The sequence below is a fragment of the Notothenia rossii genome, assembly GCF_949606895.1.
Source record: "Notothenia rossii genome assembly, chromosome: 9".
Lineage (NCBI taxonomy): Eukaryota > Metazoa > Chordata > Actinopteri > Perciformes > Nototheniidae > Notothenia > Notothenia rossii.
The window spans coordinates 66,855,628-66,871,639 of record NC_136907.1 but is presented as its reverse complement, the minus strand read 5'-3'; the positions used below and the strand labels follow the sequence as shown (position 1 = coordinate 66,871,639).

The window sequence follows — 16,012 nt, the reverse complement described above, 5'->3', positions numbered from 1 at the left end:
TCGCTTAAACTTCACGAGTTTCTGAAACAAGCTAATCCAGAACACGTATGCTACTTGAGAAATACAGCTGACAGAAGGTTATGTCTAACTTCAAAACTAAGGGAAACCTTTAAATGAAGAAAATAATATCAATATGTGTTGCTATGAGGAACCATAATATATAGATAATGAACTGCAGAAGATGGATGAAGAGCATCCATTAGTGTCCAATTTAATCATAAAGTCGTTGATGAAATATCAACTAGAAATGGCTCTGGCAGCGTGCTTCATGTTGGCTGGGGTGAAGATTTTTTGTGCCTAATGAGGAGTGGTGATTAGTCCACTATTAATTGCTAGTGGATTGCATTCATTGCTCTTGCTGAAGTCCAATATGTCGAAAGCAATATATACATGTGAAATCCAACAAAATGACTCTTTGTGTGACATGGGCAGAGTAAAAAATAAATACAGATTAAAACAATTTAACACCACTATTTTAAAAATAAACTAGGTTGGCTGTTTAATTTAAACGGTTAAACTCAAAAAATGTATTATCTTGTGTGAAATCATTCTGAAATGACAGCAATGAATACTGAATGACATCTATGTATGTATGCAAAGTAAAGTCTTCACATCCTAAAACTGTGTCCTTGGCAGTGTGAGTTGGAAACGGCTCCTAAAGTAACGGTGTGGCTCGGGCATTAGATAGAGCGAAGGACAGGTGAGGGGCCATCAGTGAACAAATGGTTACCTAAGTCAGCCGGCGGCAAAGCTCTCTATATGACTGTCTGAGAGTGACAGGGGGCAAAGAGCCGGCTTTGTTTCTTGTAAGTGATTTTATAAATGTGATATTAACCTGTGCTACCGTTGGGCAAAGGGAGAGGAGGGATGGGACGGTAGGAGGGGGTTGTCAGCTTGCCATCTTTCTGATTTCCTGACATTTGACATCACTTTCCCTTCTTTCCCCCTCCGGATGCCATTATGAATCTAGGAGTGGGGGGGGGCCAGGGGCCTGGGGGAAGCAGGGAGGGAGGGCCGGTAGATGGGCCCCATATTGCTCTCCCCTTACCACCCTGTGTGGTGCTGGCAGCCTCCTCCATTGTCTCCCATCAAAAGCTCATTGTAGTGTAGCAAACTCCATTCATTTCCCGGTGCACCGTCCCAGCCCCAGGGGTGGAGTGCAGGAGGACAAGGGGCTCAGGGATTATTGCTGTTGTCGTTGCCAGTTGCACATGCTATAATGTGCAGCACGGTGCCATTAGCCAGTGTACAACATTAGGCCTAATTTGGTCATTACCTTTAGGGAGATGGGGCTGTCTTAGAGGAGTAAGATGGGCTCAGCGGGGGATTGAAGATGCTAACGTTGGGGGAGAGGGGAGCTCTCGGCCCAGGGACGCATTGTTTGAGCGTGGGCAAAAATAGGAGGCAACACCTGAGACACACATTGTTGGGTCGTTATATAACCAAGAGATTCATCTTAAACTGTACGTATACAAACAAGAATTAGAACTGCAAATAATCATTTAGTTATAACAACAGTTTAAGAAGAGAAGTGGCCATATTTAAAAGTAGTATTCATATTTGGTTATAAAAACGTAGGTGCTAGTGGGGAAATAGCCTTATTGATTCGACACCATCACATTAATAAACATAACATTGGTGCTTGTGCTGGACGACATGCATTAGGCTCTCTGGTGTTTTGAATGGCAGCACGCAGCCACACATGTAGCAGCTTCTAGCCGAGGCGTCTGTTTCAATTTCCCTGCTCTCTTACAACAGCCCCCCTGAGACGAGTCATTAGCTGGCTCAGACAGCTGGGGGCACAGGGGTCCTCCATGTGCACCCCCCCCCCCACCCTCTGCTTCCTCCTCCCTCTCCATTGCAGCGTCTGTCCCGCCAGCACAGTTCCGTATGGCGGGTGGAAGACTAGAGCTGCAACCTGCCTCCGACGTGACAGCCAGCATTTGTTTAATGTCGCTTGAGGTTAAAGGGGAGGGCTGCCCCTCAGGGACCCCAACCGTGTCATAAACACCTCTAATTATCAATTTCTGCCCCTAATGTTGTGGAAAATGACCCTGGCCCCGCTCATCCTGCACCTGAAACATATACGGGGTGATACACTTCCCTTTGTCTGCACCAATCAGGCGTTAGGAGGTCTGTACCATGAAGGTATAGCAGCAGGGAATGGAGTTCACATTACCGAGCAACAATATCAAAGCACCTGAGACCTTTTATATAATCTAAAGTCACCTGTCTTTTAATGGCTTTCAGCTCTAAACTGTGCACAACTGATTATATATTTTAAATGGAGAGTTATGGAGTTACAAGTGGACTGATTCTACAAGCATAAAATTCACTTTGGCGTTATTAGCTGGCTGTTAGTGTGTATGAGGGCCATCAGGACGGAGCTGGGTAATGAAGCACTCCGGGTATCAGGAGTCTCTTTCCCACTCAGCCAGGATCACCTGGGCAGCAGGAAAGGTATGAGGCTAACCTGTGATTACAGTGCACTCCACTCCCACCACCGGGGTTATACATGCTACACCATGACGGCTGAGGGTGAGACAAAGAGGGCCGCTAACAGCTCCTGCTTTTACCATTGCACTGAGAATGAAAAAAAGGGTGAGAGAGAGGCAGGGAGAGGGGGTGAAGAGAAAGGGAGGGGGGGAGAGTTGTTTCATTGTTATTCAAGAGGCTCCGGGTGAGGAGCAGTATGATTCCACCAGGCCCCTTGACATGGCAGCCCTGCCTGTCCTCAATCAAAGCCAACGGCTGCAATTAATGGCAAAAATTAGAAACAATCACCGCCTCCCCCTTATTATCCTCAATTAGAGCGTACTAATCAAGGCCTGATCGCGCTCTGCTGCTCTCTCCAAACTAAATGTCAAACTTCATTACGGCCTAGCGTAGAAATCAAACGCCCCGCATGCTATCACCCTCGCATCGGGAGGCCAAGGTGTAAAACACAGTGCCACGGGAGAAGGCTATCTGTGCATTAACTACCTGTGTCCTCATATGCAAACTTACATAGAAATGAACACAAAGCAGAGTGGAAGCATCAAGGTCTCGGAGGACAGAAGTGAAGGCTTTCCATAGAGGAGGGTGGGCAATATGGATACAAAGAATATTGTAATAACCGTTGCAGAATTATCAACACTTATTATTTAGTATGTAACTAAACGCATAGGTTAAAAAGTATTGATATTGCGTCTCTCATTAATGCCACAAAAAATAAATACTTTCATTGTGTAATCTCCGGAATATTTTCCAATAAAATGTGGGAAATTATAAAAAAAAAAAAAGTCCATTAAAGTTCTCCAGAGCTAAAAAGGACATGTTCCAAATATGTTATTTTCTATTAATTATGAATATCAATCATCCAAATTGTCGCATATTCCTTTTATGTTGATGAACGCAACTATTAATTGACTAATGGTATCAGGTCAACCCACTAAGAACATTTAATAATTTAAGAAATGACTTAATTCTTCAGTGTGGACAGATTTCAGCCTTTCATTTGTTTTATATTTTTTGACCTTAAGAAACTGTGCACCAATATATTCTACGATATATTAATATTGAATTAATTATTGAACCATCACTCATTGGTAGCTCCGATCCACAGTAATCTTTGCCTGTGGGAACGTCACATCACTCACACTTTGACCATGACTTAAGTCATTGTCATCAGCGAGCCCATCACCACTCTTTGAGCCTCTTGCATTTAATTCAGGCTCAGAGATTGAGGTGTATGAAGGAGAGCAGGATCTAAATAAGCATCCGCTGCATTAAGAATGGGTGTCTTTATGAATGCAAGCAATAGAAAAATTGGGCCGGGATTTAATCAAAAATCTGCGCTCAATATTCAAGAGACGTTACTACCTCGGCTTCTGCCTTTGCTCAATAGGTTTACAAATGAGGACATTCTTTAAATAATATGGAAATGGTTACCTGGCTAAGACGCATTCATCCTCCAGTGAATCATCAATCTGCTGTTTTTGCATCTCAGAATCACATTTTATGTTAACCTGCAACCTTCACCAAGGATAATGGAGTGATTGGGCTAGGTCCAAGTCAATTCAGATGGCAAAACATGAGCACCCTTCACCGTGGAACACCCTCTATTGATTATTGAAGGAACATTAGGATGAAAGATAAGAGGGTTGTGTTTCAATCAACTTTATGTTTTCTGATAGTCCGGTCACACTACAGACTTAATCTGCTGCTGGTGTTCAGACTGTTAAACTGTAAGAAGACCTAAAAACAAGAATTTCGGGGAAAGTTTTTGAGCTACCAAGATGTTGCTTTAAGTGTACACCTTAGTAGGAGAGTAGCATGACAATAATTGGAGTGTGGATCTGATTTAGCTGAAGACTGGATGCTGGTTAATGAGCTATGTTAATATTGAGGGTTTTTTTCAGTTTACCAAACATAAATGGGAAATCCTAGGCCTCTTTTTTTTCACAACACAATGTTTAGAAACTCCTATTCATCCTCCGCAGACCTGCCACAAACAAGAATGAAGCTTTTTCTCCTATATACAAATTGTAATACACGCACTGTGGAAAAATAAATCCCATACCAACAGCTACACACACACGTAAAAAATCAGCGAGAACATACACAACACACACTTGGGCTCATTTATTTGAGGACCCCACGAATCTAAGTAATTCTGCTTTGGGCATGCTGCTGATGGGAGACGGGGGTAGGGGGTGATGGAAGTGCCTGCGTCCGGGCAGAATTGATCGTTTGGCAGCTCCAAATGAGAGACAGGCTTGTCTGCCGAACCACGAGGGCCGTGCAGTTGGACTCCAGCAGCGCTCGTAAAGTGCGCTCTTTAAACTGCCGGGGCCCCTGGGAGCCCATGGGGAGGGGGGGAGCCGCCGCCGTGCTAATGAGAACTACCAGAGTGCAAACATGCATGGAAATGACTGTTATTCTGTTGATGTGCATTTAAGTGCTTTTTTACTGCCAACCACAAAGAGAGGGAAATAACTGGTGATGAATGGTCCCCCCAAAAAACATTCATTTTCCTCTTCAGAAGAAAAGAGAGGAAAACAGAGGAAGGAGGAGGGGGTAAGAGTAAGATGGAAGGTAAAGACAGGAAAGGGGGAGTGTGTGTAGACATGCATGGTGAATATATTATCTTACTTCACTCAAGTACAGTGACGAAGTGCAATGTGACACAGAGAGAGGAGATGCACCGATGGCGGGAAGTTAACCTTCACTGTTCCTCTCCTATGAACACGCCGCTTCTATCAAAGAGCGGCAGCCAGAAAGGTCACAGCGATCACAGCCCTGATCACCTCATTATGAAAATGAGGCTCGATACACCTGTGTGTGAAGGCTGGGAAACGGCGTCTCCGTCTAGATCAGCTTTCACTTCACTCATCTCTATGTGAATGTGTAAATTACAACAATTACTGGGGAGATTTGAGAAGAAATGTAGGGAAAAGGAGGACTTACGGGCTCCGCTGCTTGTACTGGTGTTGATGGCTTCGTTCCACTGGTCGGCGCTGGACACAGAGAAGGAGCGTTGGTGCATGCCGTCTTTACTGCTCCCGAACAACGAGGCGCCCGTCTGCAGGGACGAACTACTGTTGGAGTGAGGAGCACCTGGAATGAGTGACAAAAAAGAACATTTTTATTTATACATCCCATTGAATTCTAAAGTCAGTCTGGCAGGATTCTTCAAAAACCAAAAGTCTGTAAAGGAGTTTTTTCGAACTTTCTACAGTACTGTAATGCTGCTGCCACCGTATTGGTGCACCTCCCTCCGTCGAACCCCCCCCCCCTCACACAGACACGAAACCCCTCTCCCTCCGCCTCTGCCTCTAATTAGCCCTTAATTAACAAGATACACTCTGAACGCTAATTATCTCGCCTCATCCCTCTGACTGCCACATCGATCTCCACTGGCGTCAGCAGGCGTTCTCTCCCCAACTTCCAATCAGGCGAGCCATGGACGCCTGGATCTCTTTACTAATTCATAGGCTAGGCTGCGCCATGTGGGGTCCTTCCCTCCTGTTCCACGAGCAGTCGCTACAACACTTCCTAACTACTCTGAAAAACTCATCGATACACTTCCAGTCACGTGCGGGGAGTCAGATGAACTGCTTTAGATTAACAGAGCATCAAATTGAATAGAACTGTCGTGTCGTTTTTCCAAAATTGTGTGATTTTATTTTCAAAATTACATTTAAACACAACGGAATTATGATAATGTGACACTGGTAAGAACATATACTGTATGACCTAATAGAAAAGGTTATTATTATTAAATGTTGTCATATAAAAAGTTAATATTCACTATTTTAACCTTTAAACTTGACATAATTACTACATTATAAACCAATGTAATTTAATGAGGTGAAAAGAGTCTTTGTTTGGAAAGTCATATCTCAGATTTTCTGAACAATGCTTTCTGATGTTACAGGTATCAAACATCAAGGCCTTTTATTCAATAATTACAAGAGAATAGCAGTTTCTGATTGAGGTGACAATAACAGAAAATATAGAGTGTGGGTCGCGTGTAAAGTAAACTAAGCGGCACGGGTGCTTGTTAGGATAATATGTCCTACTCATTATCTAGAGTAATAAGTGTATCAAATTCACATAATCATGTCTAATTAGTATCAGTAATTATCTTGTTGGGCCCAGGAATATTAATCTTCGGGTCCCAGAGGGGAGGGAGCAGAATCGCAGCGAGGATGGGAGAGAGAGCGAGGGAATCATGCTGAGGAGCACCGACTAAATTAGCATGCTGAAATCAGAGCAGAGAAGGAGGAGGAGGAGGGAGGAAGAGGGGGAGAGGAGGAGGAAGGGAGGGGAGACAAAGCCGAGGAGTAAGGGTACTGAAAAGAAAATGGGAAACTTTGTTGTTTTTTTAAGTGACTAATGAATGCTATACAAATGAGCTTGTGACTTCTAGAAAAAGGGTTTTGGGTTACTTTTATCACTGTTTTAAAGAAATGGATATCGAATATTATGCAGCCACATTTTTGACCCCATATTGCAAAGATAAATGTTTAATCACCTCATTGTTTAGTGATCATTTTGAATTAGTCCACTATAAAAAATACACACATTTCTTTCTTTCCAAAGAGTGAAGTTTGACTCTTTAAGAGAACAAAAAAACCAGTTAGATAACTACAAGGCGAGTTACATTGATATTTAAAAAATTCAACAATCACGTCTAATTGTCAAATTGGATGCTAATGATTAATGAATTAAACATGGCTGTATCCATTAGTCCCCAGAGACCACTGCTGCATAAAGGGGAGGATAATGTAATTACAGTGGAGAAATAATCAGCTTGTGGCATTAAAAGAGCAGTGTAGTGCTCCAGCCAGGCCTCCACTACAGCTCTGTGTGGACTGACGGGGACGAACTGACAACGGACAGTTTCATTTTTAGATTGAACGCTGGATTTTCCTAACTTCTGTGATCATGTTCGGGATCCACCGTCAAAAAGGAATACATTACTAAGTATTTACTTTTCATTCAATGTTCTTTTTAGAATAAAGTGAGCAAGTTAGACTGTTGACATGAGAGTAATGGCCGCTACCTACAAATCAGAAATATTGATGATCATTTTCTGATATTTGCCGAATATGCCAGAGGTTAATTGTGTCTAGTGTCTATTGATGAATGCATCATTATTTTTGCAGTCAGAATTCAAAAGCAATCAATACATTAAAGTGAAACTGCATGACAGTGGCAGAAATGAATAACATTTACAGAATTTCTGTGTATATCAGTTTCCATTAACTGCTCTCAATACTTAACTACACTTTGAGACTTTCTGCCTCTACATTTATTTGACAGCTTTAATTATAAAGAGACTTAGTGAATATCATTTTTGTATGTAAAATGTTTCTTGAAAAGTATCCCCACCTTGTTTCTTACAGTTGCATCAGTAATAATAACAAAAAACAAATCCTTAATACTATAACACTGACGATATTAAGCCGTGCTGTTGCATATAAAGTCCTTTTGATTTTTCTAGCTTGTTAACATTAATGACAATATTTAATTTTCCTTACATTGAGGTAATTATTCTTCTTCTTCTTCTTCTTCTAGTTATATATTAATAAAATATCTGAAGTCTTCGTCCACCGCTGTATCGATCGTAATTCAAAACATCACAAGCAAAGAGTCAAGTCTCCTTTACAACTGAATGTATATTGCCATTTCCATTACTAAGGATGTTGCTTTACAAAAACATTTCATAGAAAGCGTAAAATTCTTATGAATAAATGAAAACTTAAAATAAAAGGAAGCCCCATTATGAAAGTGACTGTTTTGTAATGTGTATAAAGATATAACAGAGGCCATACAGTGTGTTCTGAGGCTCTGCAGGGCGGGGTGTTAAGTGGAGGCGATGGATTAGCGGGGAGCAGCGCTGCCTGGCTTCTCATTTCTCTTCAGGCCTGCCGTCAGTGGGCTGATGAGCCGTGACGAGGCCTGACCCCTCCGTGGAGTTGTTGCCATTATGTACAAGTAGTGGGATAATGAAGCATTCATGCTAATGTGGGCCGGGCAGCACATCATCTGCTGGCTGTGTGTAATCCACCACCATCATCCTGACCACCGCCCAGACCCCCCCCACCGCTGCTGCTGCTGTCTGTCCCCACGCAAAACACTCAGACATTATACTCTGTATATTTTGTATTGCTCTGTATACTAGGGCTGTCAGAATATCAGATTTTCACTATACAAGGCCAAAATGGTAACAACATTATTGCCATATATATATAATCCGTGGGAGAATTTCCACTGACATTCATCTTTAACTTTGTTTATTGAGTGGTTGGTCTCTTTTCTGGCTCATTTGTGTGTGCAGCACATGGGTGGGAGACAAAGCGAGAAAGGAAATAATAGGAAACTATTTAAGAGGTGCTGAAATATTTACACAATATTTTATATTATTATAAACAATGTATGTAATATTGAAACAGAATAAGTATTTTCACATTTATTTTCAATCCATTAAACCTTTGAAAATGTCTTTACTTGTTTCATATCCAGAGTGCAACTGCTGTTTTGCTTTCCTGCAACTATGGATTAAGGTTATTGAGAGGTGGGGTCCTTTCCTCAGAGATGAAACCAGGCAAGTCAGAAAAATAAGGAGAAGATTGCAGACAAAACTGATCTTGGTACAAAGTTATAATCTATTCCAAGGTTAAATGTACACATAGTGTCCTTTAAGAGTGAGGAGAAACCCCCTGAAAAATACATAAATTATGAAATAGCTCAACTAAATGTGCTGGAAACATCCAGCTTCTGTGCTTTGCTGTGCAAATTCAAACATGACTTAGCTTACACATCTCAACTTTTACATCATTAGTATGGTCCAAAACAGTTTAAATCAGCTTCAAATGGACACATTTGGAACATGATGGCTGGAGAAACACTTGAGCTGATTATACTGGTGTTGGAAAAATAAGTATTGTGTTGGCATTGCTGGTCAGTGAATATGTGGTTACCTGTCCTACTGGGCTATTAGAGCTGGAGATAAATTGTGGAACAAGGTAAAACACTTTCCAGAAACCTCCACCTCTCCCACACGCATCCCTCTCTCCCACACGCATCCCTCTCTCCCACAGCACTGATTCAAAGTGACTGGGTCCATTAATACTTTGGTACAATGTATCTGTCGCCGGTGACACGGCAGGATGCGTGTTAACAGGGAGGATCATATTTAAAATGGTTCCGCTCAGCACCCAGCAAAGGAATTAAACCAGTCCGCTTGGCAAACTGGCGGGCGCATGCGTCCTCTCATTTACGCTCCGTCTTCTCAGCCTCTCCTCTTCATCTTCCTATCTCCCCCATCCACTCCGCCCCTCCTTCTCTCCGTCGCTATCCCTCTTCTCCCAGTGATTATAAAGGTCTTTAGATCTAAGGAATGAATGAATTACCAAAGGCACAGACAAGGCTTGTGATTTGGACGCCGTGAATGAAAAATTACCCCTTTGTTCCCTTCATCAATTGCACGTCTAATGAAATCAAAATCCCGATCGCATAATCAGAAGAGGGTCCTCCACCCAGAGAGAGACCTGATGTGATTTGTAACCTTTCTTTTCCTAAGTGGAGATTAAGGCAAATCTCACACACATTGTTCCCTGATGCACAAATAGATGGCAAGTGAAGATCCAGGGAATGTGTCATTGATGAGTCTTTTACAGGAAACAAACAACAAAGAGAACAGGCCAAATGGTTTCCCGAAAACCCGGTAAAGCCTGTTTTTTAAGGCCCTTTTGTCTGGCACCATGACTCCCCTCAAGGTGAACAGATCCAACGTCCTCTGCTCTGTAAACTCCTACATCTTCCTGCTTTTGACTGATTAACATGTACAGCAGTGGCAGCTCTTTGGCCAGGTTCAACAGTAACCTGCCTGGACAGTGCTAATGGTCCCCGCTGACCTGCTTTGGCGCCGGACCCACTCACAGCCTATTAGCTTTAGCCCGAGTGAAGGAAACACTGCGCCCCGCTTCACAGCCGATGAAGGGACCCGCCTCCCTCGAGGGATCTCTTTGCTAATTAGTATTAATTACTCTTAATCCTAACCCCTAAATCCAATCACTGGCTTCCCCTCTATAAGTGTGCCAGACTCTGTGCAGCCTCCGGTGGCATCGCTCGCTGGGAGAACAGATCTATTTTTAAACTTAAAAAGTGGAGACACTGGTACAACATTCTCAGGTTTTAACGGTTTTAATTGCTTTGACCCCAACTACCAAAGAGAACGAAAAGTAACTAGGTCAGTGTCATGGTGGCATGACAGTCCAAAATAAACAAAGCTTACAACATGAGGACATTATGTCTAGACACAATCTTCAATTCCCTGTTAAGTAATTTAGAGAATTAATAGATTTCTCATAGATGCTCATTAAGTAAATCATTGTGTATATTTCGAGGCAGCTAATTTGCAGTGAAACGCACATAAAGTAGATAATTAACCTGTGGGGACTAATTTTTATGATGAATCACAAACAAAAGAACGTTAGAAATAACTAGAGGAATAAAAGACTCATTGAGTAACCATTGCATAATATACCTATGATTTGCTTTGTCTTTCGCGTGGTATACATACATTTGAAAGATTCCTCTTATGTCTTTCCATACTATAACTACAAGTGAATTATCTGGGTTTTAACATTTGGTGAAAAAAGTTGTGTTTATAATAGTGAAAGCACACAGCCATAAAAAAAGATATACTTCCATGATATTTTAATTCAGGCTCACACATTTTGTTAATGTTTCTGATCAAATGTATAACACATATTACCCTGTTGGACACATACGTGTGATCTAATCTCTTGATAGTATACTTTTAAAAAGTAAACCTTTGTTCCATTTTATGTTTTCATGAGCCTGATAAAGAACCTACTCTAGGAAACCGTGGTCCTCCTATCAGAGTGAGAAGATCTTTGATAATTGACTTCATACGCGACAAAAAAAAAGAATTGCTAACACTGCCTTTCTCTTTATAGAACTGCTACTTTTTCTGTTTCCTGGCTGGAAAAGTTTTGTACGGTGGCCCTGAAGTGCAAGTCAAAACAACATTTCACAAAACGCTACAGCATTTCACAAAACACTACAGCATTTCACAAAACGCTACAGCATTTCACAAAACGCTACAGCATTTCACAAAACACTACAGCATTTCACAAAACGCTACAGCATTTCAACTTTTACAGAAAGGGTATTCCTTTAGGGCAGGGGTCGGCAACCCCTGGCACGCGTGCCAGCATTGGCACGCGGCACCGTAACCAGTGGCACACTAGGAATAAGTGGAATAAGTGTGCAAAAATATTTAAATTAATTTTCGGATCCTGAACGCGAGACCGCCGCCAGAGCGCATCCTCCCGTTACCTGCAGAAGGAAGCCATGCACGCAACGCAGTCCCGCTCTCTTTATCTCCAGGTGACTTTCTGCGGCTTTCCTCCGTGGTGCAGTGCTGATCGTTTCACCACGGAGGAAAGCACTTCACTAATTGCAGTACCCATAAGGAGCTGTACAAATGACGCAGTTTTTGCGTGGCTGTGTTTATTTAGTTGAAAGCCCAGTGGCGATCTGCTCATCTCTCATCGAAATAATATGCTACAAAGGGGCGGACTGGCCATCTGTGTGTTGAACTTTCATGTCGGCTCCCAGACCGTAGTCGAGGAGGGCAGAAGCAACAAGCTTCAGGTTCAATAACCCACTTTAGCTTAAATGACTGGAGAGAGGCGAGCTCTTCTTGGGAGGACGTTGCATTTATTTAGCTGTTCTTCTGTTTCACAAAATACATCACAGACCTCTGTTTTTCTGCTTTCCCGTTTCACTTCCAGAAACATACACACGTTCCCTCACTGTCGCTCTACCATTAACAAACACACATGCGCAAGCCACACCCCTCTTTCTCTCTCTTAAAGGGACAGCGATCTCATCTCACTCTGCATGACCCTAATATCATAACTTGTGTGTTCTGGAGAATCACAGAACGGACGATCGTCCTTATTATTATGCCGTTTAAACCAATTATTGAAATGTGTTTGTTAAATTCGGCATCATGTAAGTTGCACCGACAGGTCCACAGACTGCTTCCCCGCAGCGAGGCTCCCCCGCCCTCCTGCTGATAGTTGACGAGCGTCAAGCTCCTCAACCCCCCCTCCCCTTGACAATTCTCGATCGTTGGCACGCTGATAACATTTTTTTTTTTTTTTAAATGGCACTTCATATCAAAAAGGTTGCCGACCCCTGCTTTAGGGAGAACACTTATTGTTTGTGATTGGACAGAGCCAGCCAGAGAAGCACTGCTGTGACTGGTTGTTTTTGCTGTCAGTCAAGAAATGACGCTTCCTGATTGGTCAGCACCCGACAGCACCACGTATTTCCTGTTTGGTACTGTTCAGCTGTTTCTGCACATATTTTAAACTGAGTTGGAAAGAATGGAAGAAGAGATGGAAATCTTAAGGGAATATTTTAACAACGGATATACATATGATGTTATCCTCGACATGCTGTCAACCCATCACCACATCAACATGTCCCAAAACATCAACTGTTAGCTGTTAGCACTCAGAGCTCACAGTTCCTCATATCTGTTCAGAAACTGGACTAAAGTTAAACATGTAAAAACCACAGACTGTCTGTGTCATGGTGAATACAGTCGCTGGTTTATTTATGTCTGTATGACGTTGTTGTGAGTGTTGACGGAGCAGCTACAGGTTAGTTTATCCTGATCGATCCGATCTCCATTCGGAAAACACGCATTTTAAAAGGTTTTTTGCCTGCCGTCTTGTCTGCAGACTTGTCAAAGCATTAATTCATGGTTTTTACCAACCGGTATCAGTAGGTTGTTACTTTGGCATCATTTTGAAACGTGTATTACAATTAAACCACGCAAGATATGTTCATTTTGGTGTAGTTGGTATCTACCATAGTATTTACATGGAGATAAGCCCCGAATATTCGCATCGCTCTAATCGCTCGAGTTTCACCGTTTCACTATGATTTAATTGTAATACACATTTCAAAATGATGCCGAAGTAACTACATATTGATACCGGTTAGTAAAAACCATGAATTAATGCTTTGTCTGCAGACAAGACGGCAGGCGAAAAACCTTTTAAAATGCGTGTTTTCTGAATGGAGATCGGATCGATCAGGCTAAACTAACCTGTAGCTGCTCCGTCCAAACTCACAACAATGTCATACAGAAATAAATAAAGCAGCGACTGTATTCACCATGACACAGACAGTCTACGGTTTTTACATGTTTAACTTTAGTCCAGTTTCTGAACAGATATGAGGAGCTGTGATCTCTGTGTGTTTTGGGACATGTTGATGTGGTGATGGGTTTGACAGCATGTCGAGGATAACATCATATGTATATCCGTTGTTAAAATATTCCCTTAAGATTTCCATCTCTTCTTCCATTCTTTCCAACTCAGTTTAAAATTCGTGCAGAAACAGCTGAACAGTACCAAACAGGAAATACGTGGCGCTGTCGGGTGCTGACCAATCAGGAAGCGTCATTTCTCGACTGGCAGCAAAAACAACCAATCACAGCAGTGCTCCTCTGGCTGGCTCTGTCCAATCACAAACAAGAAGTGTTTTCCCTAAAGGAATACCCTTTCCGTAGTTGAAATGATGTAGTGTTTTTTGAAATGCTGTAGCGTTTTGTGAAATGCTGTAGCGTTTTCTGAAATGTTTAAGTGTTTTTTAAAATGTTGTTTTGACTTGCACTTCAGGGCCACCCTAGTTTTGACGTTGTTTGTTTCCCACTTAAGAGCAGGGGCCTTGTATGTGCCCAACATTATGTTTCGGCTCACTACATAACGAACAGCTTGCAAACCAAAAGGAGGTATTCGCTGAATTTGACAAAAAGTGTGTTTGATAAGTCTTTGAGTGGATGCGCCTTCAAAGTGTTGTTTATGATACTAAACTTCATATGATTACGTTTCAATGTTTAATACAGAAGATTAAAAAGGTAGCACATAATCACCTTCAAGACATATTTAACTAATCTCCATTTCACAAATGTGTTCTGGCCATATCAAACATGTATTGGTTTGAATCGCAGAGTCCTGCTTTTAAACAGTATAGAAAAGAGGGATCATAATGCAGATGAATCACTCAATCAATGTACTTGAATCTATATCTAAAATATGAAAAATGCAAACGAAGCACAGTAACTTGTATCACTCTGGCCATATAATGAGGACAGGACGTGGTACCTGTGTTTCCGATGCCCAGCTGCAGGGTGCTGCGGTCCTTGGTCAGCCCGTTGGTTTTGGGACTAGCTGTCGGGGCGACGGTTGCCACGGCTCTGGGCGGTCGCTTCCCAGGAACCTTTACCGTTGTCCTCAGCAAGTCGATCTCTTTCCCATGCACATTCTGCATGTAGTCCTATAGAAAGTGCAAAAAAAGAACATGACAGCTATTGTGGATGGACTGTGATCTAGTCAAGTAGGAGTCCAAATATTTCATACAATTCCCTCAATACAGGTAACTGATTATACACCGCAGACCAACGAGAATTTGGAATTATGGAAGAAAAACAGATTAAAAGACTATTCAATTTCCATCCCCATTAGTCACAACCCATCTCAGACTTTCCACTAAACGTGTGAGAGTGGAAAAATGATTGTAAAGCCATTATACATCACCTGTGCCCACGCCATCTCTCCAGATAGCGAGATGATAGGCTTAATGAATGCAAACAGTCTCATTCACTTTCAATTTGGGCATCTGATTTGGTTTAAAGCGACTACTACCCAAATGTGGGAAGCCAAGGTGAAAATCATTGGGCTCAGCAGAAAAAGACCCAAATAGAGGCGAGCTCGGCCTTTGCCGTCCCCCCACCGGCTCCTCTGCTTTATTACCGTGTCATAAAGCACTCATTTCTTTCCCAAGCCTCCTCGCTAATTACCCAGTGAGCGCTCTCATTTCATTTTATTGCTGGAATTAACAGCCAGATCGAAGCGTGCAAAGCTATTAAGATGTGTGATTAAGCCACATTCAATTAGTTTCAACAAACAATTTAATTGATGTAGCAGATAGAATTAACAGAAGGTGATTGTGTGGATGGCTTGGCTGACTGCGAAATTAAAGGTTCCCCTCTTCCACTCTCAGTCTGCCTCCCTCCCTCTTTCCTTCTCCCTCTCTCCTTTCCTCAATCTCTCTTCCCCTTTCTTACCCCGTCTCTGCTCCACTGCTCAAAATGAGCTCGAGCTGTTACGGCGCTAATGTAACTGTCTCCCTTATCTCACCTCCCTCTGTAAGTCAACAGATTCATAGATTCAAAGATTGCCCTGATGACCTGTAATAGCGGTAATGATCAAGAGATAGCCTGCTCAGTCAATTACATACATCACTGTAGCACTGCTCCACTCTACTAATAACTGCTTGTAAATTAAACCGCTAACACACTGTCAGTGCAACAAGGCCACACACAAGGTTCGCGTCTAACTGTTGGGCTTGTGTTCAAAGTTTGAGCAGTCTCATTAGACACAAGAGGTTGCAGACATCTCTCATCTTACCT

The 16,012-nt window shown here is 42.2% G+C and overlaps 1 protein-coding gene across 4 annotated transcripts in view; it reads right to left on the bottom strand.

Moving 5' to 3' along the window:
- agap3 (ArfGAP with GTPase domain, ankyrin repeat and PH domain 3) overlaps nt 1-16,012 on the bottom strand; it is a 119,844-nt gene that overhangs the window by 25,199 nt on the left and 78,633 nt on the right. For all 4 annotated transcript variants that reach the window (XM_079652130.1, XM_079652133.1, XM_079652132.1 and 1 more), the window contains exons 11-12: nt 14,706-14,877; nt 5,449-5,598 (exon numbers count right to left, since the gene is read on the bottom strand). In XM_079652130.1, coding sequence (XP_079508256.1) covers nt 5,449-5,598; nt 14,706-14,877 — 322 coding nt within the window. The remainder of the gene's footprint in view (nt 1-5,448; nt 5,599-14,705; nt 14,878-16,012) is intronic.